The sequence below is a fragment of the Chelmon rostratus genome, chromosome 10, assembly GCF_017976325.1.
Source record: "Chelmon rostratus isolate fCheRos1 chromosome 10, fCheRos1.pri, whole genome shotgun sequence".
NCBI lineage: Eukaryota > Metazoa > Chordata > Actinopteri > Chaetodontiformes > Chaetodontidae > Chelmon > Chelmon rostratus.
In genome coordinates this window covers 18249905-18275374 of record NC_055667.1, presented here as the reverse complement: position 1 = coordinate 18275374, position 25470 = coordinate 18249905, and the positions used below count along the sequence as shown (strand labels likewise).

Below are 25470 nucleotides of genomic sequence, written 5' to 3'. Positions count from 1 at the left end.
CTTAAAACAAGAAGAGGGTTAAAACAGCACAGGGGGCTGTTGTTTGAATGTATCTGATTAACCACAACCACTGCAACACACCACAATGTCTCCCAGCAAAATGCTGGGAGACATTGTGGTGTGTTGCAGGACCATTCAAATGAATAAAGCGGCTACGTTCTTTCACACAAGGCTCAGGTCGGTCTGAATACGACCTTAAGCCCACGCCAAGACAACCCTGATGACATCACTATGGCATCATCAGGGGCATTTTTTTTCAAAGACATTATACAAGTGTATTTACAGGCTGAGCACTACTCTTGTACTGTAAGCTGACCTGCTCCTTTGACATTTTAAGAACCTTATATCAGTCAATATTGAAACTGTATATACTGAGATATTATGCAATTATGTAAACTGTCTCCCTTTGAGAAGAGTGCTAGATGTAATAACCCATTACAAAATATTAAAGGAAAAAAATGGAAATAGTTTAAAAAAAAGAAAAAAGAAAAGAAAATAGAACAATGATTCCATCCTCTGAAGGCCTGCAAGAATCAGATGTGATTCCTGCTGTCAGTGGCTGAATCCTTTATTTGTATATATGTAGACCTCAGGTTATTTTTCTGGACCTGTCATACAGGTCAAACTGCAGGCCACTAATCAGTCAGTCCCCACATTGCATGTGTGCACTATATGACTGTGTATGCTGTGGGTTTGCTGGGTCTTTTTCTGTGATGCATTGCTGGTCAGCTGACGTACACGCTGTGCTCACCTGAGAAAACCTCTCTTCAAGGAGAACACTGTGCGCCTGGCTGTCAGCATCAATCAGCTTCTTTAAATGCCATCTGCAATACAGAGCTTTTAGAGGAGGGTAACGCAGGGCACCTGAGAAATGAGAAGATCTAACCTAACAAATGAGGTTGCTGTACGTTAGAGGCTAAAATATCCAACACACTTCCCCTCTCCTAATATTGAAATTTTAATACAAAGAACTTACCTCAGACATGCTTTACACACCCAGTGCTCCTCTACGCAGCTGCAATGAGCTACAAAGGTTTGGATGATTCAGAAGACACGAAACCTACAATAGCAGGTCTGACATCATCTCCATAAAGCCTGGTGGCTTCAGTGACTGCCCGTTTATGCAATGACTGTAATGTGCAATTATGAGGTTAAGATCTTTAATTGAAGTCACTCTTACATTTTAGAGCTGTTATTCATTAACTTTAAACCCAAGAAAATATAGAATTTCCCATCTCTTTACAAAATACATGGATTTTGTACTTGACTGAGCAAACGTTCATAAATACAGCAAATTAATAGACATTGAGATTTTCCACAAAATCATATAATGCATGCAAATATATAATCATCAGAAAAATCTGAATATCAAATTTAAGTTTGACCTTATTTAGGAATTCAGATTAGTGTTATTCCAGTTTAAAAAAAACAACATTTCAAGTATGACACCAGTTTCTTGTGGTAACTAATGGTACGATGTGATACAATATCCCTAAATTAAATAGCATGCATTTAAATTATGCTGTGTTGTGTTATGTAATACTGGCTTCCTGACTGACTACTGAAATAGTAAATGAGTGATGCTAAGATGTCAACTGGATCTGGCTGGCAGCTGGTGCAGAAGCAGAAAAAAGTAGACTAAAAAAAACTAATTTAATACTTACTGTCTATGGAAGCTTATTTTAAATGAAGAAAAAACATCTTTCCAGAGTTTACATAGTTAAAATTGTGGCTGTATCACTTCAGTCATCAAAATGAAAAAACAGCTTTCAGGACTATTAATCACGTTTGGCAGAAAAACTGCAAAAATAAAGTCCTGTGTCCAAAATGTCCTAAAAGAACAACCATCCACTCATGTTTTGTATCCGGGGCATTCACCATGCACTCGATCAGGGGCTACATTATTGTGACAATATTTATTATTCTGACAGTTACAGAGATGTGTTACAGTTAGGGAGCTTCAAACTCCAGGTGATCCATCTAAAATATCATCATATATATTTAGAACTAATTAAGCGTGTTGATTATCTTTACATTCATAAATGGATAATCCCGTAAATCACGATAGTAAACAAAACTTCCTTCAAATAACAGACATACAAACTTAATCATTTGCAGACAAAACTGACATTCTTTTATTAACCTCTCTGTCATCTAAAATAGAGCATCTTAAAGATTAAACAGTGTTAAGTATGAGCCCTCCTAATTAATAGTGCAGATATGATAAGGGGGCAAGTGCGGAGAATTCTGATGACAAATATGGAGTTATGGATTTATGGATTTGTGTGTGTGTGTGTGTGTGTGTGTGTGTGTGTGTGTATGCCAGCGAGCTTGTCGCCCTCAGGTCCTGAAGAGCACAGCAGCAGTCACAGCTGTTAGAGCCACAGCAACCACCGGCCCCCAGATCATCCAAGGCTTCTGATAAAAAAAAAAAAAAAAAAAAGTGGCGACACAGAAATGGAAACATGAGTGTCACCACATGAAAACCGCCCATCCAAAGACCGCCAAAGCTTTACAGAGGGAACTTGCCATTGAGACCAATGCAGTGCACAAAGAATGCGAGTTAGCTCTTTCAGACAAAGATAAGCCCATCATAAGCCAACTGAGAGAAACAGTTGTTAAGCATTAGCCATCAAGACAAGACAAACAGATGTCAGATGTTGGAACTGTATGATTAGAGAGGTTAGAGTTTCTGAGACGTCAATTTTTGTCCCCCCACGAGGAAGGCATTCTGGGGAATTAGGAAAACCAGATTAAATCATGCAATGATCTAAAAGACACTGATGACAATGAAAGATGTAGGCCGACTTGACAGGAGTAATGTGTACCTTACTACCACAATGCGCCGAAGCACCAATACAGCAAAGCCAGGATAAGGCCGATGACTATGGCTTGAACAGGCAGCAATAGGGATGTCTACAGAAGGGAAGGGATATTATAGTAATCAACTGCAATGGGACATACTTTAGTTGGGTGTAGCTTTATTAATAAACCCCTCAGTCAATAGTCTGTGTCTGTAATTGGTGTTTATACAAATCAAAGTCACACGCGGCCTAAAAGCAACAGTAAAAGACAGTGGATGAGTAGAGGGGAGCAGGTATGCTGAGGAAAAAATAAGATATTGTGAATCCTACGAAGGATTCACCTTTTATGCCCGGAGATATTTCACAAAATAAACAGATGTTCAATAGTTGCGTTGCAAAATTTGAAGCAAAGCTCATGTTTCCAAAACCAAAACGACTGACGATGTGTGCTTTTATGAACTCTTGCAGATTATTATTTCTACACTGCATGCACCTCTGAATATATTATTGGTCAAATAATTATACAGGTTAAGAAAAAAGAATGCCTTCTCCTTTCTGCTGAATGTATGATCCTCAGCACTCACCTTTGTTCCCTTCTCCTGTAATTCCCTCATGTTGGCTTTGCACTCCTCAAGTTCGTCTGTGAGCGACTGTTTTTCCTGCTCGGTCTTCTCATATTTCTCCTTTAGGTCTGACAGCTCCGTCTTAGCCTCCTCACACTGCATCAAGCACATTGTAATTTTTCACTTCAAGTAATCAAGACAAATTACTTTTAATTATATTTTCAGGGTGAATTTGGCTAACAAGGCAGCACACTGGGGACAAAGCTCGCTGATGTGAATATCGCTGATTGATTTAAGGTGCTAAGTGTTTCTCAAAGGCTTTGTCCTCTAACGGGGCTTCACAGGACGAGCTCGGTCTAAAGGGACACTGCGAGAGCACTTTCCTTTTTCATTCAGTGGCTGAAAGAGCAACACCACACTGGGATGAATGACTTGTGGTTAAGGATGACTTCATCTCTGCTTTCTGCTATTCAACAGTGCCCCTCCTGTCTGGGTGTCACAGCAGTGGCTTATCCCCATCCAGACTGCTCAATCTGACTCGGAGCGTACAGTAATATGCCACTGCCAGCAGCGAACAAAACTTCTGTTAGGCATGGGAGAGAGAGCTCTTTTTAACCGTGGCAAAGCATCCTATTCTCCAGCACAGTCTCTGACAAACATTAGGATTAGATGACTACAGAAAGCTGCTGCCTGTCTGATGTGAATGTATCATTACATATCCTAATGTCCTGAATGGCCACCATTTTATGCTACAACAGACGGGCAGAAAAACAATCAGGGCCTGCCTGAAACATGTCAAAGCAGAAAATCCTACTTTTGCATTGAAGCAAACCCATCAACTTTATTAACTGGAAAAAGTCACCAGTAACCATGGTAAAAATCAATTAAAAAAAAATAGGATTAAGTCTAAATGGAGATATACCACGGTATGATCGCATACTGGTTTAGCATATTTGATGTTTGATGTTGAGGTTGAATGGTCCACATGTACAGACGTGGCTTGACCATGAAAATGGACCCTGTGCCATTTTTTGCCATAATCAGAACAGAAAATCTATTTGAAACAAAATAATATACAAGCATACTGGCTAAACAGGTCCCACAGATCAATACAGTCATGTACTTGTGTGCATAAGTGGAATAAACTTGACTTGATGCCTAACATGACACAAAGGGCTGCATTTGTATGTGAGCCATTATGTGGCCAATGTAGACAGCTGCACTGGTTACAATGGAACTATATCTGTTACATCAGTCACAGGACTGCACAATGGGACTGAATAGCAACAAGTGCAGACAAGGTGTAACTGTCACGTTTGAGGGGAGAAGTATTCTTAGCCTTAGAAATAATTCCTAGGTGTGATTCTGGGATGCTTGACAGTTGATTGATGAATTTTTAGCCATGAGAACATACCTCTCTCTGCAGAGTCTTACTGCGGCTGTCCGCTTCATCCAGCTGGGTTTGCAGCTTGGTGCTATCCTGCTGATGCTGAAGCTGCAGTGCCGAGAGTCTCTTCTCCAACTCCTGCTGGGATCTCTCCAGGGCTTTGAGGCTATTGCTCAGCTCAGCATTCTGGGCACGCGAACTACCAGAAACAAAACAACGCGTTCAACGCGTTCAATAGGTGGAGGATCACACAAAGAGAGGTGTGTGGTATATTTTGTAGCAAAACATGTTGGAACAGAGTCAAGCAAATGAGAGAGGCAGCACAAAGGTGGGGGTGAAGCTGAGCTCTGGATAATGTAGCTCAGTGCACTGACCTGGCAAGGTCCTTCTCCAACTGCTTCTGTTTCTGCAGCACTGCCTCTTTCTCAGAGCGCAGTGCTGCACATTCACTCTGCAGGTTGCCCTTCTCTTTCTGGTGAGTCTTGAGGAGTTCCTCCTTCTCAGCCCTGAGGGAAGCACACTCACTTTGCAGGCTGCTCCTTTCCTTCTGGTGATTATTGACAATGTCTTGTTTTTCAGATCGCAGGACAGAGCACTCTTTTTGAAGGCTGTTACACTCCACCTGCATGGACTGCAGCTCACTGGCTGTGGAAAGAAAAAGGTTTTGTGTAATGGTGCAGTCCTTGAGCAGATGCTTTTTTCTTAACAGAAAACAGATTAGGTGAAAACAAATTTCTAATATGTGTAATATTTTCTGTGCACTTGGACATGCTAGTGTACATCTCAGTATGTACTGTAGAGTCTCTTAATGTTCTAAACAAAAGAGCCATACTTCAAATCATGAGCTCCTTAAGCAACACATTCTCAAGCAATGATTAATGTAAAGATTTGCGAAGAGGCACGACCTGAAATTGTATTTAGTCATTCCAAACTGTTCTAATCTACTACAAGACCTTCTTCACATTTAATGCCACAACCCAGCAGCTCAGGCATACTATGTGTTTCCTTTCATGTATGTATGACTAAAGTAAATACTATGTACTATAATGACTGCAATTATTGTGTCAGATACACATAGTGTCCTTTTTACCAGCTATCATGTCATTTTATGTGTACTATGCGTGTGTGTGTGTGTGTATACAATACAGCACCTTGTATTTCTGCAGTTTTCTGCCACTGCTTGCTCTGTTGCTGAAGGTCACGCTGTAGGTCGTCGATCTCACGCTCGTATTTGTTAGCAGTCTGACGCCATTTGTCCAGGTCCTTCGACGCCACCGACAGGTTAGTCTGGATAGCAGCGATGTCGCGGTCTCGCTCAGCAGCGGCTGCCTCCAGGGCACGTTTCAGTGCCTTCGCCTCATCACGTGCACTTTGTAGCTCGTTGCGGGAACTGGAAGATACATCTATCTGCTCTCTGAGGACGCCCATTTCATCTTGGAGCTGCTGCAGTTGGCCTGTCCAAACCATGTTCACTCTTTAGATTAGTAACTATTTTCATTAGGATCGACAAAAAACTTTCCAATCCACAAACATAACAGATGTACCTTGAAGAAGTTTTATCTGTTTTGCAGATTTGTCAGCTTGTTGTTTGTTTTCTTTTCTCTCTTCCTCCAGGATACCTACGAAATATACCAACATTTATTTCATGTGTTTGTGGTTGTTTGTGTGTGTACAGTATAATGTGAAAAGACTGGTGTATATCCAACATCAAAATTAGTATTTTTACCTTGTAGCTCCATGCATTTGTGCTTCTCAGTATTAACACGCTCCTGGGCTTCTCGAAGTTCATCATTCAAGCGCTGGATAATCTTTTCTGAGTCACCGGAGGACCCCATGTTTGACCTTGTCAAGTCATCTGATATGAGACAGACAACAGAAATGATTATCCAAATCAGAAGATCCTTTCTCCAAACATTAGTGTATCTAACTGTAAGGGTAGAGTTTCTTATCTTCCTGGCAAGTCACTGGAGTGCATACCAACAGATTCGAATGTAGCTGTTTAAGGCATAATGATCGAGGCAGTAATGATGGCAATTCAACATGGTAAAAATAGAAGGATAACTCAAAGTTCCACCATGTTAATTCTGCTTCAGTCCCAAATATTTAACCAGGGCTGACATACTAGATGATTTCCCAAGATATTAAAATGGGACTATTACATAAACTAATTGCTAACCCAGAAATAGACACAACTGCATTATGTGCATTTTCTATCCAAGCTTTCATTTCAAATTGTCCATTACCCCAGCAACACATGAGTCTCTGTCACATCCACGTTACTGTAAACAATACACAAAGGGAATGGACTAGCCAAGGTTGTCAAGGGTCTGTTGTGTTTCCTAGAGGTGGAAACAAACCCCACAAATACTTGGGCTTTGCAATGCCCAGTGAATATTTTGATCCCCTAATCTACCATGGCTAGGAAAAGAGATGACCTCATCTCAGGCCGAGTATTTGGCAGAGGGGACAACAAGAGTCAGGACAGGTCAAGCATGTGCACCATAAATGGACACATCAGAGGACCGAGACTGCTATGAAATGCTGCATTTGTCATGAAAACTGTGATTTCATTGTGTCTGGCACGCATTGGTTACATAAATACATTGCACAAATACACAAACATATTATTTACAGTGCTACCAGATGGCATTGATAAATGTCCCTAAAATGAAAGCGTATGAAGAGTCTGCTAGGGTTGGGTGGCACTCTCTGACTCAAGCACATGACCACCCTGCTGTGCGCCAGACAAAGGATGGGTGGTCAGTTCAATGTGTGTACGAGGTTGTGTGTTCCTTCACACATGCATATGTATGAGTGAGAGTCAGAATGTGAGTGGGCTCCCTGTAAGTAGGGTGGCCTCAGTGTTCAGTTGTGTGAAAGACGAATGTCCTCTAGAGAGCACAAAATAAGGAGAGTATTTCAGATGAGGGCATGCAACGCGTTATCTTTAGTAACATTAGTTATTACAAGCATTATGTCTTAATGTCAGAGACTGACACCTGACCAAGTAATAATGGGATTAGTCTGTGTGTAAAAATACCTCTCTGACTAGTTGGGGATATTGAGCATCACACTGCCTCAAGTGACGACAGAAAAAAAAATGTAGGAGAAAGTCTTTTTTTAGCTCAAGTGCTGAAGGCGAGAGCCATCATGCTCTCTTTCCCCGCTGTCCGTTTCCTTCCAAACGAATGTGACGTTGTTCTTTAACTGAGTCAGAGGGTTAGCACTGCCCGCACTAAATGCTTACAGTATTCAGAGAATATCTGCTGATCAAACTGCCAGGGGTGATATTAATTTACAGACACAAAATGTGCTGTATATGACTGAAACTGAGATACATCCTCATCACTTTTGAAATGACTGAGATAGTGCTGTCGTGAGGACAGTGTTTGCTTTGTGCTGCCTATATGCGGTGCAGTGTAGCATCACAAATTCATTCATCATGCAAAATTGATTCACTCACTGATATCCTTGCACATCGCATAGCATTATTCCCTGCATTCCCTTTTAATAAGCCACCCTAAATGTCACTAACACACTTTAGTCAGCTGATGTGTCCTCTGTGCAAAGAGACTCCCATCTTCTAATAAGATGTTGACACTAGAGAAATCACCCTCTAAAACAAGGCCATCTACAGCACTGTAGGCTCTCAAGCCAAACAACTGCCCTTATAGCTACAGACACTCTTAAGCGTGACTCATGCTTTTCTCTCTCTCCACGTTAGTAAGATATGCTGTGTCAGGTAAGAGCCAGGAAGAGCAAAACAATGCCAAGACTTCAATTCTGTCAATGTTTTCAGAAAAAAATAATAGAGCTGGATTACCTTTAATGACGGATACGTTATTCAGGGGATCACTCAGCTCTTTCTCATCCATTTGCTTGTCTGCAAAAAAAATCAAAAGGGTATGACTACATATTATGTAAACAAACAAACAGATATAGCACCTGACAATGCTGACAATCATAAATAAGCATCTTAACTAAATTATTAAGACTATGGTTGTTGTTGTCATGGTAAAGGATTTGAGTAGTTTTAAAAGGTAAACACAAATTGCATGCTCATCTATGAACACATGACAAAAACATGTGGAAGAGGCAGCTGCATAGTTGCCGATAAATTCCCTTCGAGGGCTAGGTCACGGAACACATACTCATAAAAAGGCTAAGAATGTTAATTTGGCAAGAAAATGTTACCTTGGGTGATCCAGGAGCTACAGAACTCTATGAGCTGAGGCTACAGCAGTCCCTGACATGAAGAACTCTTCTCCAACTATCAGATTTTTTCAGATGCGAAATGGAACAGTCCAAGCAGTGAGGGGGGAGGGGACACCGAGGGGATGACGGACACTGTTTATCAGACCTCCCTGCTATTGTTGGACTGAAGTCAGTGAAAAACGTCTGGTGGAAGTGAGTGAACAAAAACCTTGAGTGTGGTTAAAATGCTACTCTAGAGCTAAGTCAGATGAGTGTTCTCAAAAACATGACCCCCCCCTCTATTTTGTGCCTGAGGTCCCCAGCCCCTCCACACTAGGTCATGCATCCGAGTAGGGCATCTCTGAAGCTGCAGCTGCATACTGACACAGAGGGGGTTTGTTCAGGGAGCTGAGCTGCTCTCTGAACAGTTGGTACTGATGTAAAAATCTACAGGATGACACAGAAAAGGAAAGGCCAGTGTGTCTCTTGTTCCGCTCTGTAGGCAACTCTTGTGTCACTAAATTCATTATTGGCCTTTAGGGTTAGAGCTACGTGTCATCCTAAAGGGTGAAGTTTATGCTGCTGGTATTACAGGGACAAACTGTGTGTATTGTTCAGATAATCTGTGTTATACTGGACTACAGTTATTCACACCATGCTTTGAAATGTTTGTGAGGCTGAGGTAAAATCAATATAATGAAAGACAGAATTGAAGAAGCGTGTCACAGTCATATTTAAATATCGCTTTTTACAAGCAAATAAATGTGGACCTCTGCAAGCTTTTAGGACTCATAGCATCACATCAAAAAATCCTTGAAAAATGTATGGAGGTCCACACACAAACATGCAGGTTCAAAGTGGTGGGTCATGGTTTACACAACACTGACATGAGTCAATTTAACATTTTCTTAACTAGTCCTGGAAAAAGCTGATCTAAGATGCAACCTAACTGATCTTTCTGATATCAGTTCATATTGTTATTTAAGGCTGTGTAATTTGTTATCATGACCGAATGAATTTTGCTGCGTGGCCAGATTCCAGCATGAGACCCTAACCTTGGTTAGGAGGGTAAGTTAGTCATGAGGTAAAGGTTTACAAATTAAAGCAGGAATTCTTGTCAATAATCAACCCTTCACTCTATTTTAAATAAAATTCACAATCTTTACAAACCCTATCCTGGAATCCCACAAGGGCATTATTCTACTCTAGAGAACAATAAATGGCCTATCTCCAGTTAAAAGGATTAAGAGTCTTAAAGAGCACGCAATAAGTGTTCTACAATGAGTGGTACCCACATAACAGACAGATTTAAACAACATTTTATGGGTGGAAGATTCAATCACCTTTACTAAAGCTCTGTAGAAAAAGGTTTTGTTCATATTGTTTGTTGAAACTGTTTTAGAGAGGTGTTGATACACCTTTATGGTCATTTTGGAGGATTATAACCTTCATGAAGGTGGGATTCACTGCAGGGCTCTTGCATTGGACTACATTAGTTGTAACTAGGTTTACCATATAGACTGGCAACTGAGTGTATAATTATGTACATGGCTGGTTGTGGCAATACACAGCATATCATTTACAGAGAGTTAAATGTAGTTATTTTGTAAATTTCATCCACTGAATTTTGCTTAAACTGTTTGAGAGCCGTTTATTCGACTTATGACCATTCTGGAAATGAAGGTAGTATTTTGTAAAATACTATTAAATCAATATACACTCACTGGCCACTTTATTAGGTACACCTGTCCAACTGCTCGTTCAGCTAATCACATGGCAGCAACACAATGCATTTAGGCATGTAGACATGGTTAAGACGATCTGCTGCAGTTTAAACCGAGCATCAGAATGGGGCAGAAAGTTGATTTAGGTGACTGTGAACATGGCATGGTTGTTGGTGCCAGACGGGCTGGTCTGAGTATTTCAGAAACTGCTGATCTCCTGGGTTTTTCACGCACAACCACCTCTAGGGTTTACAGAGAATGGTCCGAAAAAGACAAAATACCTAGTGAGCAGCAGTTCTGTGGACGAAAATGCCTTGTTGATGCCAGAGGTCAGAGGAGAATGGCCAGACTGGTTCGAGCTGAACAGAAAGGCAACAGTAACTCAAATAACCACTCGTTACAACCGAGGTATGCAGAAGAGCATCTCTGAATGCACAACACATCAAACCTTGAGGCAAATGGGCTACAGCAGCAGAAGACCATGTCGCGTGCCACTCCTGTCTGTTAAGAACAGGAAACTGAGGCTACAATTCGCACAGGCTTACCAAAATTGGACAATAGAAGATTGGAAAAACGTCGCCTGGTCTGATGAGTCTCGATTTCTGCTGTGACATTCAGATGGTAGGGTCAGAATTTGGCGTTAACAACATGAAAGCATGGATCCATCCTGCCTTGTATCAACGGTTCAGGCTGGGGGTGGTGGTGTAATGGTGCGGGGGATATTTTCTTGGCACACTTTGGGCCCCTTAGTACCAATTGAGCATTGTTTCAATGCCACAGCCTACCTGAGTATTGTTGTTGACCATGTCCATCCCTTTATGACCACAGTGTACCCATCTTCTGATGGCTACTTCCAGCAGGATAACGCACCATGTCATAAAGCTCCAATCATCTCAGATTGGTTTCCTGAACATGACAATGAGTTCACTGTACTCAAATGGCCTCCACAGTCACCAGATATCAATCCAATAGAGCACCTTTGGGATGTGGTGGAACAGGAGGTTCGCAACTTCACATCATGGATGTGCAGCCGACAAATCTGCAGCAACTGTGAGATGCTATCATGTCAATATGGACCAAACTGTCTGATGTTTCCAGTACCTTGTTGAATCTATGCCACGAAGCATTAAGGCAGTTCTGAAGGCAAAGGGGGTCCAACACGGTACTAGCAAGGTGTACCTAATAAAGTGGCCGGTGAGTGTATAATAGAAATGGCTGGCAGTGGAATATTAAACATTATATTTTAGGGGTAATGGAATCAAATTAGCCATTTTTACGATGCTTATCCTCTGGAAATCAAAGTTTAACGTCAACTTTACGTTTCCCATCCTAAAGAAAATGTATTTAAACAGGTTGTAGACTCAACTGGATGACTTAAGTTAGCGTTAAATGGCTTTGGCATACTTTTAAGTATTTGTAACTCTATACACTCCATACAGTAAACAACCAAGTTAGCGTTATGTTATATTGAGCTAGATAAACTAACGCTAGAGCTTAACCAGAATGCTACTTTTCATTTAGCTAGCTAGGTTACTAAACAAACGTTACTTGATGTAACGTTTACTGACAGCAATGCTTTGTTAACTAATTTGCCTTAATTTTTTTTTTTTTTTACAAATTACAGAGATAAACGTGGCTAAAGCTAGTTCAGCTGCCGTAACTTACCACCAAACAGCTCCAAAATATGACATCGGTTAGCTTTAATTTCTTATAATGGCTAACTTAGCCTTAACTAATCAAATGACGTTCAGCGGTAATTGCAAACAGGAGGTGTTCACTGTCAGTTGACGTCAACTCAAGTTAGCTGCCATTAACTCCGCACAGCTCTGCTTAAAAAGCACAACGGAACTAGAAGGGCTCTGTCAGAGCTCAATTTTAGGCAACAGTAGTGTGTTCATCCTTCTTTCAAAACTTCACCGAAAGTTGCTTCATCAGTGCGGTGGGTGTTTCCTTTCATCCTTACGTGTCAGCGGAGCGGTCCGTGCAGCAGTTCACTCACAGGACTTAATCAGAAGTGATATCTTAGCTCGTGTAGCTAGGCAGGAGGTGGGAGCATCACTGCAAGAGCTTTCAGTCAGTTGACTTATGCTACCAGACGTCCGACAAGTAATTGTCCCTGTTCACCTACTTTGCTACCGCTGATCTCGAGTATTTTGTGATCCCGATGACTTCCTCTTTCTCAACGTGGATTTGGAGTGAGAGATTTTGGCTTCCCGAAAATGTTACATGGGCGGACCTGGAGCGTCCACCACCTGGAGTGGAGTATCCCCGTCTGAGACACGTACTGTACGCCTTGCCTCTGGCTGTCGGAGTCTTTCTCCTAAGGCTGCTTTTTGAAAGGTAAATGACAGCCTTCGCTTACAGCTATGGTGAAAGTTCTCATTTTGGGTGAGTGCATAGCTAAGGGGTTCAGTGTTGTGGGGCAGCCGGTGGGGGAAGAAAAAACAAAACAAGAAACGGCTACAAAAATGGGAACATCACAATGCAAATGTCACTTCTTGCAGCAGTCTTAAGATATGAGTCATTCTGCACACAAACTCATCAACAAACTATGTTGAAACCGGAGAGGCCTGTTATCTGAGCTGTCACAGAAAAAATTAGTTGTAATGAAATTGGACAAGTTTCCTTTGATTTATAGATGGGACTACTCAGCATCAGCCTCTTCCTGTGACAGATAATTATGGGCTGTAGGCTATAGTCTATAGTCTGTGACACATGCAAATAACTAAACCGTTTACGTTGCTCAGCAGCGATAGTTTTCTGAGGATTGTGTAGGGGGGGCACAGAAGTAGCATGTACCTATCACACAGTCTGAAGCCTTGGTTGATCACTGGGAACTCTGCATTTTGTGCCTGGGGTGGTGGCTTTTCAAACCAGTCTGTGCAGCGGATCTCACACACAGAAAGTCAGCTTTTTAAAGCCAAGTTCAGCTAAATAAGAGGCTGTGCAAACTTTCTTAGCTTCATTTAGAGCAAAATCAACAATGAAAGGGCAGCCAGGCCCAGTCTGTGCTGCTATTCATTCAGTCTTTTTCCGTGTTGGGCAAACTACTCCAGATAAGTGCGCTGTTGTGACATCGTAACGTAATAAATGGCCCCGAGTTTCAGCTCCAACGCTGGTCAGCTCAACCAGATGAACCAGGCGATCTTGTGACACATCAGTATTCTGGTTAGAGGCTGCTCTCCCATCTCGGTGTCCCACCCTCTCACATGATAGGTCATCACGCTCTGTTTAGACTAGGTGCTACATTCCCCAGGATTCCTTCTAATGCTTCCTTGTCTCTCCCCTGTAGGCCCTATTGTACTCTGTTTACCTCCCTCTGGAGACTCCCATGCATGTCGCACATTACTGTATGGGAAAGCTGCTAAAGTTTAACTTTGTGTCGGTGAGGGCAGCCCTTGGCCTGTCTTACTAGTTCATCAGTCCTGTAGCTTGTAGAAAGTGCTTAACTTCTCTTTCTGACTCTCTCCTTGTCTGAATGTCTCTCTGAATACCACACCATCTCTCCATCCCCTCCCTGCCCCCACCCTCTTTTTTCCTTTTTTTTTTTTTTTTTTTTCCTCGGTCTGTGTGTATACAGGCTAGTGGCCAAGCCCTGTGCCCACATACTTCAGATTCAGGCGGGAGTGCCTCGGCAAGCTCAGCCCAATGATGTCCTGGAGAGGGTGTATCAGTCCAAAATGGTACATAAGGCCTATTTTTGTTCTGTCGTCCATTAAATGTTCCTCTGCACACTGGAATACAGATGTTACTGCGCCGGAATACACCACCATAGGCATAATGATATGTTCAGTAAATACTTCATGTGGTGTGAAAGTCAAACCTACTGGCATCGTGGTTTCTATGAAGTGACTCCTGTTTGCCCTGTACTGTCCTCTTCAGTGTCCAGACACCAGGCGACTGGAGGGACTCTCCAAGCAGCTGGACTGGGATGTGCGAAAAATACAGAGATGGTTTCGCGTCCGTCGGAACCAAGACAGGCCTAGTATGCAGAAAAAGTTCTGTGAGAGCATGTAGGTTCCTACTAACGTGGAGAAGTATCTGCACTTTTGTCTGTCGGTCAATCCAACACACTGAACTATCTCTGCTGCCACTGGACTGACCACCATGAGGTTGACATTTGTTGTTCTGAATGAGATCTCTTGATAGCTTTTGGTTGGATTGCCATAAAGTTTGGTTCAGGCATTCATGTTCAATTTTAATGACTTTGATGATCCCGTAACATTTCACTGATTGCCATCAGCTCAAATTTCTTTGTTCCCTACGCCGCTCACAACATTCCCATCAGTCTTAATTCGTCCTTATCGGCAAACGTTAGCATGCTAACATATGGAACTAAAATGGTGAACATGCATGCTGACCTTAGCATGTAGCTTAACGCACTGCTGCTGTTGTTAGCATGACTTATTCTTGTTTTTCAAGAAGAGAACAAGTGACATTGGTCTGTTTTCCCAATTCTACTCTTTTCTTTCACTTCAGGTGGCGATTTACATTTTACCTGGGGATTTTTATCTATGCCATTCGCCACTTGTGGGTGGTGAGTTGAATTAGCACGCCATATGCTTTTGTACAATACTGATTAATTGCATTGCTTTTTTGGAAATGTGAACAGGCTTATTATGTATTTTGTTGATCCAGTCAAATCAGGCTTAATCATATGCACATTTAACCTGTTTCTGTCAGTCGCCTTGGATGTGGGACACCAGACAATGTTGGCACAACTATCCTTTTCAGGTTAATCATTTTCTTCATTAACTGCATATTCATCATATCCATATACCTCTATTATAACTAATCTATTCAGAAGCATAATATTGGTTGGCCCAACTTGTTTGTCAAAGGTGTTTCTGTTTCACTCCCTCCCAAAGCCTCTAAGTCCTGGACAGTACAGCTACTATGTAGCTGAGCTGGCTTTCTATTGGTCTCTGATGTTTTCCCAGTTCACAGACATTAAACGTAAGGTAAGTCAGCAACTGCTTGCCTAACACTATTGTGCTGCCTCCTAATTAATAGCCCTCCTGAACACTTCTCATCGTTTTTATCAGAACTGTTTTACCTACTCTTCATAGTCCCCTCATATCATACCTAGAGCTTAACAATTAATCAAAATATTATTGAAATCACAGTATGTCAGAGTCCAAAATCCAAATCGCAGGAGCTGCAAAGGTAAAATGTGTCACAATATGAAGTTGTTTTTGCATATCGTTCAGTCCTAATCATGTCCATTTTTCTTAATTTCTTTGGCGGTATGTTTACAGGCTTAGCTTTAAAGGAGCAGTATGTAAGAATTTTACTCTAAAACATTCAAAAATGATCAACACAATGTGAAGAAAAAGTCAGTTTTGACATTATGTCAGAGGCATCTATGTATACTGTTGCAGATATCTACTGAAGTTAGAATGCTAATCAGCTAGCCCCGACCCGCTTTGTCACATCCATGCTGGGTCCCCCTCACCCAGGATGTGAAAACCTCTTCCTGGCAGTCCAAAGCTGCTCTGATAGTGGCGTAAACGCAAACACTTCCTCCGTTTCTTCACACTCCCTGTCGGGGCAGAGTCAGCTGCATGGCTGACTAGCTAACAGCACCTATAGTTAACATCAGTTAGCAGTTACTCTGGTGGAAGCTGCCTCCTATTTGTTTGGAGTAGGAATTCGACAGTTGGCCAGTTCTTACATACTGCACCTTTAACACCATTTAGTGTTACCAGTGTATTAGGATTAACACATCATTATGCACTCTGGCAGAACAGGTTACACGATGAAATGCTGCTGCACCACAAAAATTTACAATGCGTCTTATTTATAGCTTCAGCGTCATCCCAGTATTTACACAAAGCCTTTCAGTTGTTGTTGTTGTAACCGACAGTCTTGATGAATGGAAGAAGATCAGCAGTGAGAATTATTCTACAACAACCAACGTCATCTAATTATTCCATGAGCTGCAAATGTTTTTTTAACCGTAGAAGTAGCTTGAGCATCCTGTTTACCACTTTACAACTCACTCCTCCTGTCATCTCTCTTCATTTCTTTGATGGCAGGATTTCATGATCATGCTTGTCCACCACCTGGTCACCATAATGCTCATCACATTCTCCTATGCCAACAACATGCTAAGAGCTGGCACTCTGGTCATGTGTGTGCACGATGCATCTGACATCTTCCTTGAGGTAAAGAACTCGGCCATGGAGGTTTTTCTTGCAGCACCTGTTCCAAGACCGAAACTTGAGAGGGTTCTGGATCTAACTCAGCAACATTAATGTGCAAATGTAGGCAAACAGGAGCTGTGAGCTACTTATGCTACCTGTCTGACGGGAAAAAACACTTCTCTCATTAGTATTTCACTGACAAGATACCATTGAAATGTAGTAGTCTAAATATAAGTATACTGTGCAGTATTTTCCTAAAAAGCAATATACAATCATATAAAGAAATTCTATCAAACAGACCATAGGCAGCACGCCTCCAAATGAAAGCTACAAAAATGGCAGACACAGCGCTGAAAATTATTTACGAACAGTAACCAATAGTTCCTACATAGTATACCTTTTAAGCATAAGATAGTTTAAGTTGTTGGCAACTACCTGAAATACCTGTCTGACGGACAAAACACATCTCTTATTAGCATTTCAGTGACATGATATAATTGCTGGATAATACAAAAGAGATACTGGTGTCTTTTTTTTCCCCTTACTTTGACTAATTAATACTTTATTTTTTCCCAAAGGCTGCCAAGTTGGCCAACTATGCCAAGTACCAGAGGCTATGCGATGGCCTGTTTGTGGTGTTCAGCATAAGCTTTTTCATCACTCGACTTGTCATCTATCCTTTCTGGTGAGACAGATAAGAGTTTATGTACAAGTCAGATTTCTCAGTTTTGCCAAATGTTTAACTATTAGGAGACATTTGTATACCAAGTTGAACTAAAAGTTGTAATAATATATTGAGAGCTCTGGTAACCTCTGTACGTGTGCATTTGTTGCAGGATTGTTAACAGTGTTCTGTTTGAGAGCTGGGAGATCGTTGGGCCTTACCAGGCTTGGTGGTTGTTAAACGGGCTGCTGTTGGTGCTGCAGGCTCTTCACATCATCTGGTTCTACCTCATCGCTCGCATTGCTATCAAAGCCATATTCAAGGGAAAGGTTAGTCTGGCTGTCTGTTGTGTGCAGTCCAATTTGTAACCACGGTAGCGGCATAGTTTTGCAGATGGCAATGTCGGTCAGTTTGTCCATCAGTTTGGTACCGACTGAAATGTCTAAACAAACCTCAGCAGGATAAAGGATCAATGATTCAGCCAGACTAGACTAACATATTCAAATGAACAACCACTCAACCCCTGTGCCCCTGGACTCTCTCTGCTACTACTGGATGGAGAGAGGGGGATAGCAGGTTAACAAAGGGGAGGTTTATTTTGTTCATTCCCCAAGTCATCTACTGTCTCACACCACCTGATCCAGGGAATCATTCCTGTTTTTTATTTTATAGGTGTCAAAAGATGACCGCAGTGACATCGAAAGCAGCTCAGACGAGGAGATTTATTCCAACTGCAGTAAAAATCCCAGTCAGACCCTAAAACCAAAGGGCAACAGTCACACCGGTAACCTTAATGGAGAAACTCATGAGCACTGAGTACCATGAGGAATATTTATCTCCAGTGTGACTTTTTCTCACCACCTTTGTGCCTGTGTGACCCACCTTGTCACTTCTTTGACCCACTGAGGAGACTTTAAACTTTTTCTTGCCAAAGATTTGCTGACCTGTTTAAATGGAGAGAGGACTTGGATACAGGGGAAGCCCATACGTGGAATACAGACTTGGCATTGTCATAATGTGTCAGGTTTACGTTGTGTGAGGTTTACACCTGCTTTTTGCTTACAGGAGCTGAGAGAGAAATCTGTGCGGTCTGTCTGCACCACGCTGTGTGTGTGCGTGTGTGTGTGTGTGTGTGAGTTCGCAAAGTTACAAATTGCAGCAAATGCACGTCTACACGGTTACTGTCAAAACTCATTTTTATACATGTAAATAGACTTTATTAGTGAAACTGGTAATATGATACAGCTGTAAAACATCACTGCATCTGCCTTACTGAATATATCGCAAATATCTCTCTTTAAATGCCAAGCTTAATAAAACACTGTGTCAGATCCATTGATAATAGTGAACTGTACTGAATAATGAGTAAGGCTGCAATCATCGATTAATTGTTTGAGCAATAAAATGTCAGAAAATAGCGAAAACATAACAATCACAATTTTCTAAAAGCTGAACTTATCATATTGCTTGTTTTGTCAGGCTAAGAGTTCAAACCTAAATATATTTATTTCCTCTCGTGGAAGAAAAGTCATACATTTTCACACCCGAGAGACTGTAACTGGTGAATGTGCCCCACTGACATTTTTGCTTGGAAAATTATTTAAACACTGAACCGATTATTTAAATTGTAATATTTTGTTTTAAGCGACAAGCGGATTGAGCAACTAATGGCAACAGTAAAAACAGTATTGTAGGTGATCCTGGAGCCGTCTCTGACATTGATGGACTCATCTGTCTTCTTCAGTATCTTATTCTGTCGCACTCTTCCAACAGTTCAAACACATCTTCACTGAAGTCGTTGTACTTCAGACTAAGAGAGTTGGAGACAAAAGCAGTAGTTAGATGCTAGATTAAGCTGTAGTACACTGGTTCAAGATGATTTAGAATACACTGAACAACATCAGGCTTACTTCATCTCCAGCATGGTTTGGCTGTCCTGCATGACTTGGACGAGGGCTGGGACGGAGGCATCAGTCAGTAAATTGTTTCGCAATTCCAGGCTCTTCAGAGTCTTACTGGCTCTTATAGCGGCGCACAAGTCGTCAACAGAGGCATCCGTCATTTCAGTCATTTCAACACTATGATAAAAGAGTCAGAGGATTTTTAATGTAGCGCACACTGCAATGCGGTGATTAAAAAAAACTGTGTAGGGAGAGTGTTAGAGATTATTGAACTTACTCCAGTTCCTCCAACAGACAGTTTGGATGTGCAACAGCATCCCAAATATGTTTAACCCCTTGGTCTCCCACTTCACTTAAACCTACAGACAGGGACTTGAGTTGAGAGGTCCCACTTCTGAGCAGTGAGCCGAGTTCCTTGAAGACTGACTGGGTTAACTCGCATCGTGTCAAGCTGTGGGGTGGAGCAGAAAAAACAGTTATCTGAATTTTACCAAATATTTGTGAAAGGTCAAAGGATTAAAACAGGTAATCCTACCCAAGTTTTTCTATTGGACATCCAGGTCGACTGAGGGCTTGGCAGAGCAGCAGCGCCCCCTCCTGGCCCAACTCATTCACTGACAGATCCAACTCTGACAGAGAACAGTGCTCTGACATCAAGGCCTCCGTCAAATGAGGACAGCAGTCACCTGACAGTTCATTGTCAAAGACACTAAAATATAAGACAAAAGGTCACCAACATGAACATAAAAGTTATGACTTATCACACACATTGTGCACTTTTTTGGGGGACACATACACATAAGGAATTTTGAGCATCCTTTTCATCTTGAATATCAGAGGAAAAACATTGGCAGTATCATCTTGAAACACACTTACATGAGGTTCTGCAGTTTACAATGTGGGTTTTTCAGGGATTTGCACAAAGCCTCCATTCCACCGTTACCAATCATGTTTTGTGTCAGGTCCACTTTTCTCAACTCTGATTGGCCAGAACATAAAGCTGCTGATAAAGCCTCCATGGATGGCGCAGTCAACTCGCTGCCTCGAAGGCTTTTGAGAAACAAAATAAGGTCATTTTTCAAACCTGAAGGTCAGTCACTTAAATATACATAAACAGCTGTGACAAAAAACAATACTACCCAGTAAAAAGTACATACCGGAGCTCCTGAAGTTTGCACTGAGGACTTTGTAGAGCTTTGCACAGTTTAATGAAGCCCTGGTCCCTCATCTGATTGAAGCTGATGTCTAACACATGCAACTGAGAGGTGCTTGAGGTCAGGACAGACACCAGCTCTTCACCGCTTACTTCTGTCAGTTTGCATGCTAGAAGTCTAGGTAAATCAAAAGCAAGAATATCAATGACTTACTCACTGAACTCAGAATTGCTTTAGCTTATCTTACTTTATGTCCAACAGCTTGCTGTCTCTGAGTCCAGTGCAGAGGATTTTGAACATTTCATCTCCGAGGTGTGTGTGAGAAAGATCCAGCTCCTTGGTGAGTCCTCTGCTGAGGGCTGAAGCCAGATGCTGTACAGCCCTGGTGCTCAGAGAGCTGCTTGACAGGCTGGTGGACATAAGAGAGTCACTTTAGATATGAGAGCATACTGAACACATAAATTGAAAGACAGCTGGACATATGAATATTTACAATGACTTACATTATTTTGTGTGACAAGGTCATAGTTGGAACCAGCGCCTCTGCTTCCTCCTCTGTAAGATTCTTTGTACTGTACAGATTCAACTGCTCAATCTCTCCGAGGATAGTGAAAACATAATTCAGAGCTACACTGTTCTGGTGGCTCAGCTCTCCATAGCTGATGCCTATTCTTGCTTGTGGGTCAAGGATCTCTCTCACCAAACTCTCATTTTGAGCTTGATGAAGCAGATGGAAGCAGTGGAAGTGCTTCTCTTTGTAGTACCCCTTCAGTGCCGTCTCTGAAGTGCTTTTAAACCAGCGCTTGAAATCCACAATCCGGCCGGAGTTCATCTCCCCCAGCAAGGTCTCCAGTGGTCTGCGCTGAACTGGCTCTGAGAGCGCTGACAAGAAGGCATCTAGAAACTCTGCTTGGCCTTTGTGCTCTTCCAACATCTTCTCCACACCCTCAGACGTCGACTTGTCCAAAAAGAAAGACACGGCCAAAAGGAACTCTTGCATCATTTGGGAGTGGAAGGAGAAGACGCATTCATCTGACTGGTCACCATCTATTCGCAAGAAAACACTGAGAGAGGTGAGAAACTGTTGAAAACCAAAGGAATCCATTTCCTCCTTGGTACAGCTCGAATGCTTGTTAAGGAAGCAGTGAGACGCCATCTTGCCGAAGGCCAACACCAGGTCTCTGTTGAAGGCCTCGTTCAGGGAGAGCTTCTGAATCAGGTGGACCAGGACAACTACATACAGCTGAGATAACGTCTCAGGAAGTTTTGTTCCAGCATCCATCAGAGACTTGTACATGGAACAAACTGTCCAACAAAACCTTGGGGAGGTACAGATATCATAAAAGCCAAGAGTCTTTTCCATGTGCACTAGTGCTTTGTTGGCAACAGCTGGGTCAGGAAAGAAGCCACTAAAGTAGGCCTCTCTTTGTGGCTTCAGAAACCCCAACACTTCCACCTTGGTGCCACTCAGAGCCTGCACATATCCTGTCGACCTGGCTGCTGTGACAAAGGCAGCTCCTTTCAGGAGAGATCCATGAAGCAAGCTGGCCACTAAGCTGGACAGTGGGGCTGCCTGGCTGGGGTCAGAGCAGAGGGTGTGGATGGAGGGGTCCAGGCTCTGTTTGCACTGATCCAGATCATCAAAAACAAACAAGACATCCTCAGGCTTCTGCATAACAAGGGGCATGGCCTCAGGAAGGACATGACTGTGATGTTGTAGCATTAGCGTCTCCAAGGAGAGCGCCTCATTAAGAGAGTGTAACTCCCTGAAGCGGAAATGGAAAACATGAGAGAAGTTTTGAAGGCGTTCTCCTTTGGCCCAGTCTACGACGAGCTTCTCCAAAGCGGTGGTTTTCCCTGATCCTTCAGGACCAACCAGTATCACATTTTTGATTTCACCAGACAGAGCAGTGCAGATGGCATGATCAAGGGACAGCACGTTCTCCTCCACGTTTCTGTCTGCCCCCCGCGCTTCAGAAGTAAGCGCAGATATGTACTTATTGCCGTTGATCACACTGACTGGCAGCTCTCCACCAAGAAGTGTCGACATGCCTTTTGACATCCGGATATGAGCCAGCACAGCTTCTTTGTCCATTGTGTAAATTACTGTTGAGAGAATACATAAAATACTATATTACTAAATAATAATTGACTGTCAGCATGACGGTCTGCAGGCAACATGCCATTCATGTGATGACTAAATTACAGGGTTACAAGCTTTACCTCTCTACTTTGAAACCCTATCAGTATCAGTATATCTTACAGGGTACAGGAACAGCAGTAACAGCTGTTGAACAGTATGTTGCACATATTTCCAAACAGAGCTAGAAACTAGTTACCTTGCACGCAGGGGTGTTTGAAAACACAGAAAAATGAGACGACGCGTCGAAGTAGGGGAAAAATGATCTTTACGAAACAAAGAGACTTCTGCTTTAATGTCGGGGTTCCGCCTATTCTGCCTGACATTATAAGCTTCCGGGTCTGGAACTAGGAAACTAACTGTGCCGCGCGCGAACGCACGCTCTGTGCGCAGCTGAAGTAGAGTTTAGGCAGACCACACTTTCATCTCCCCCCTCTCAGCCTCACAGGTTATCAATGTAAGTGATTGAGGCGCCGGTATCTTAGAAATACGTGATGCTTTATGTGTTTTCAAGGTACATTTCTTTTCGTACGTCAATTTATTTGTACGGAAGTTACGTTGACGTCGTTCTAGATTTATAACGGACCGGAACGTCTCATGCAAATGTGATTAGGGTTATATAAACAGATCAGCGTTAGTAAGTTAACTAAGCTGTGAAGAACACCGTAACTAAACTAACTCGGAGTCCGTTGGCTCACTGTACGGAACGTGAACTACAGTTTTTGACATGGTGACCAGGCGGTTGGTAACTTACTCACAGAGTCGTCTGTTACTGACAATCACTCATCACCAGAATGTATAAAATACACACGAAAGACAGAGGTAATGGAGCGATATATCGATACATTACAAAATTTAGCTCAGTTAATGATAGGGTTAGCTAATGTTATGCTAACTGGATGCTAACAAACCGTTGGCTAATCATGCATAATTCATCTACCGGTATCTATCAGAATTAAACAACCTTAGCCTACCTTTGTAACTGCCTTCCGTGAAATTTCGTGTTTTGAACCTTGCTCAGTGTGTTTTGTGTCAGTTAATCCGTTGTTTTTGGACACCGACAGTAAACAGCCAGTGGGTGGCACTCTCACGTTTCCCCTGGAGATAACTTCAGTTAAGCCAAAATCCTGAATAACTGTCATTCTGTGTGGCCTCTCACTGTGTAACACATAACATGTTATAGCCTACATAACAAGCAAAATGTCTAATTGTAACTTACCCCACACAACTACCCAACACGGTTGCCCATCTATGTAAAAGTGAGATAACGTTCAAACTGTAGTCACACACTTGCTCGGTCCTTCGGTCCTGCAGTCGCTGCGCTTCACCGGCATGATGGCTGTGATTGTCTGATGCAGCCCACCATACAACAGCGTGTATACACTACTATACAAGTTGAAGTCCGGTGAAGTTACAACGACTTGTATAGGGTAAGACTACCTAGTTAGGTGAGTGGTGACTGTGTACAGGTGACGGGTGTCACCTCCAAAAATGACATGACACTCTCAGCACCTGAAGTTTATTTAGTCTGAATAGTGAAGTGCCTTAAACCTGCATTCGTTCTAATGGACAGCAGTGGGCCACAAAAAGAAGTTATCTCAGTAAACAGTTTCCTTATATTTATGGTCTCTGTCTGTTGCAAGTCATCTTCACTTAAGCAGCATGTTCATCGTGTAAATTATGGTGCCATTTAGAGTAAAATATCCAATAAAAGCAGGGTGTGCTTTTGGGCTTGGCTGCCTTGTGATTGACAAGTCGCTACCAGATCCATTCAGGATAGAGGTGTAGCAGCTCCACCCTCTCGTGCAAATGTGGTCACCTCTGACTCCGAAAAGTAGCTAAGTAGATTTAATTAGGTAGTACAAAACTAATAATCTCTTTCACCACTGTTGCTGAATGAGGCAACATAATGGTGACTGAGCCTATGATCCACTGACAAACACCCTTGCTTTTGCATTTGCAGTATTGTGAACTCCGTGTTGGTTGTGATGTTCCCTGAAAAAACGTAAGCTACTGCTGATGCCAATCGAACATTTTCTACTGTTGCATCTTCACAATAAAAGCACTTGACAACACGAGCTGACTTTCATGACTATTATGAAATCTACCAAAACTGAAGGAAGACAACTTAAACTTTACTTGAGTGTTACCATTTTATGCTACTTTATACTTGTACTCTGCTGCTTTTATTCAACAGCTTCAGTTGCTTTTCAGTCACTTTGCAGATAATACAAAATCCATCCATCCATTATCTATACACCGCTGAATCCTTATAATACAAAATATAATAGCAAATTATGATGTATTATTGTAGATTAAGTGACCCAGCAGTATACTGTATAAAATTGTTATATAACCCCACCTTTACCAGGGGTCATATACCAGGGTTTACCATAATCATAATCAAATATTAGAATGCTATATTTATGATTCTGATTTAGTTAATTGTTCATAATGAGTACTTTTATTTGTGGTATTTTTTGTATATTTTGATGCTGTAGGAGCCATGTTTCTACACTTTGTGCCCACAGTAAGTACAATCAGCTGATAATGCTCATTAAGTATTTGAAAGCAAGACTTTTTGCAGTGTTTCATTGTGGTACTGCTACTTCTGCCTAAGAAGAATATCTGAGTACTTCTTACATCAAACAACATTAGAATATTGTATGTTTGTATATTGTGTGTTAATGTTATAAATGACCTGTCTTTCAAAAAAAATATGTCCCAAAATGCAAAAGGTCCTTAAATTTTAAACTCTTTTTATTGTTAAGACAAAATATTGGCCCCTGTTTT

General features: G+C 41.9%; 3 protein-coding genes across 6 annotated transcripts; 1 reads left to right on the top strand and 2 right to left on the bottom strand.

Moving 5' to 3' along the window:
* Window positions 1-1181: 1181 nt before the first annotated feature.
* On the bottom strand, window positions 1182-12873 carry slmapb (sarcolemma associated protein b). 4 transcript variants are annotated; one of them, XM_041945575.1, is made up of 10 exons: window positions 12636-12873; window positions 8578-8637; window positions 6481-6609; window positions 6299-6373; window positions 5906-6208; window positions 5129-5399; window positions 4782-4953; window positions 3389-3523; window positions 2829-2916; window positions 1182-2418 (listed from the first exon to the last, which is right to left on the bottom strand). In XM_041945575.1, exons 2-9 carry the CDS (start codon window positions 8627-8629, stop codon window positions 2833-2835), a joined length of 1221 nt encoding a protein of 406 aa, XP_041801509.1. In that variant the 5' UTR covers window positions 8630-8637; window positions 12636-12873; the 3' UTR covers window positions 1182-2418; window positions 2829-2832. The 4 variants fall into 4 exon arrangements, with proteins under 4 accessions (XP_041801509.1, XP_041801508.1, XP_041801507.1 ...); XM_041945574.1 differs by lacking the exon at window positions 12636-12873 and adding an exon at window positions 12338-12377; XM_041945573.1 differs by lacking the exon at window positions 12636-12873 and adding an exon at window positions 8949-9034.
* On the top strand, window positions 12569-19077 carry LOC121612587 (ceramide synthase 5-like). The gene is made up of 10 exons (XM_041945577.1): window positions 12569-13012; window positions 14253-14355; window positions 14555-14685; window positions 15152-15209; window positions 15356-15406; window positions 15541-15633; window positions 16711-16839; window positions 17397-17503; window positions 17655-17811; window positions 18155-19077. Exons 1-10 carry the CDS (start codon window positions 12837-12839, stop codon window positions 18296-18298), a joined length of 1149 nt encoding a protein of 382 aa, XP_041801511.1. The 5' UTR covers window positions 12569-12836; the 3' UTR covers window positions 18299-19077.
* Window positions 18674-23032, bottom strand: si:ch73-233m11.2 (NACHT, LRR and PYD domains-containing protein 3). The gene is made up of 9 exons (XM_041945572.1): window positions 22877-23032; window positions 21041-22643; window positions 20785-20946; window positions 20541-20714; window positions 20260-20433; window positions 19919-20092; window positions 19661-19834; window positions 19393-19560; window positions 18674-19292 (listed from the first exon to the last, which is right to left on the bottom strand). Exons 1-9 carry the CDS (start codon window positions 23001-23003, stop codon window positions 19223-19225), a joined length of 2826 nt encoding a protein of 941 aa, XP_041801506.1. The 5' UTR covers window positions 23004-23032; the 3' UTR covers window positions 18674-19222.
* Window positions 23033-25470: the final 2438 nt, after the last annotated feature.

Coding starts and splice junctions, on each gene's coding strand:
- slmapb (XM_041945575.1), bottom strand. CDS start 8,629: ATGGATGAGAAAGAGCTGAGTGATCCCCTGAATAACGTATCCGTCATT. Junction 6,374..6,480: donor CAAATGCATGGAGCTACAAG/GTAAAAATACTA, acceptor TATATTTCGTAG/GTATCCTGGAGGAAGAGAGA. Junction 2,917..3,388: donor TACAGGAGAAGGGAACAAAG/GTGAGTGCTGAG, acceptor TCCCTTCTGTAG/ACATCCCTATTGCTGCCTGT.
- LOC121612587 (XM_041945577.1), top strand. CDS start 12,837: ATGACTTCCTCTTTCTCAACGTGGATTTGGAGTGAGAGATTTTGGCTT. Junction 15,210..15,355: donor CCATTCGCCACTTGTGGGTG/GTGAGTTGAATT, acceptor TGTTTCTGTCAG/TCGCCTTGGATGTGGGACAC. Junction 17,504..17,654: donor CTTGTCATCTATCCTTTCTG/GTGAGACAGATA, acceptor CATTTGTTGCAG/GATTGTTAACAGTGTTCTGT.
- si:ch73-233m11.2 (XM_041945572.1), bottom strand. CDS start 23,003: ATGTCAGGCAGAATAGGCGGAACCCCGACATTAAAGCAGAAGTCTCTT. Junction 22,644..22,876: donor CAAACACCCCTGCGTGCAAG/GTAACTAGTTTC, acceptor TTCTCTCAACAG/TAATTTACACAATGGACAAA. Junction 19,561..19,660: donor TGTCTGTTGGAGGAACTGGA/GTAAGTTCAATA, acceptor CTTTTATCATAG/TGTTGAAATGACTGAAATGA.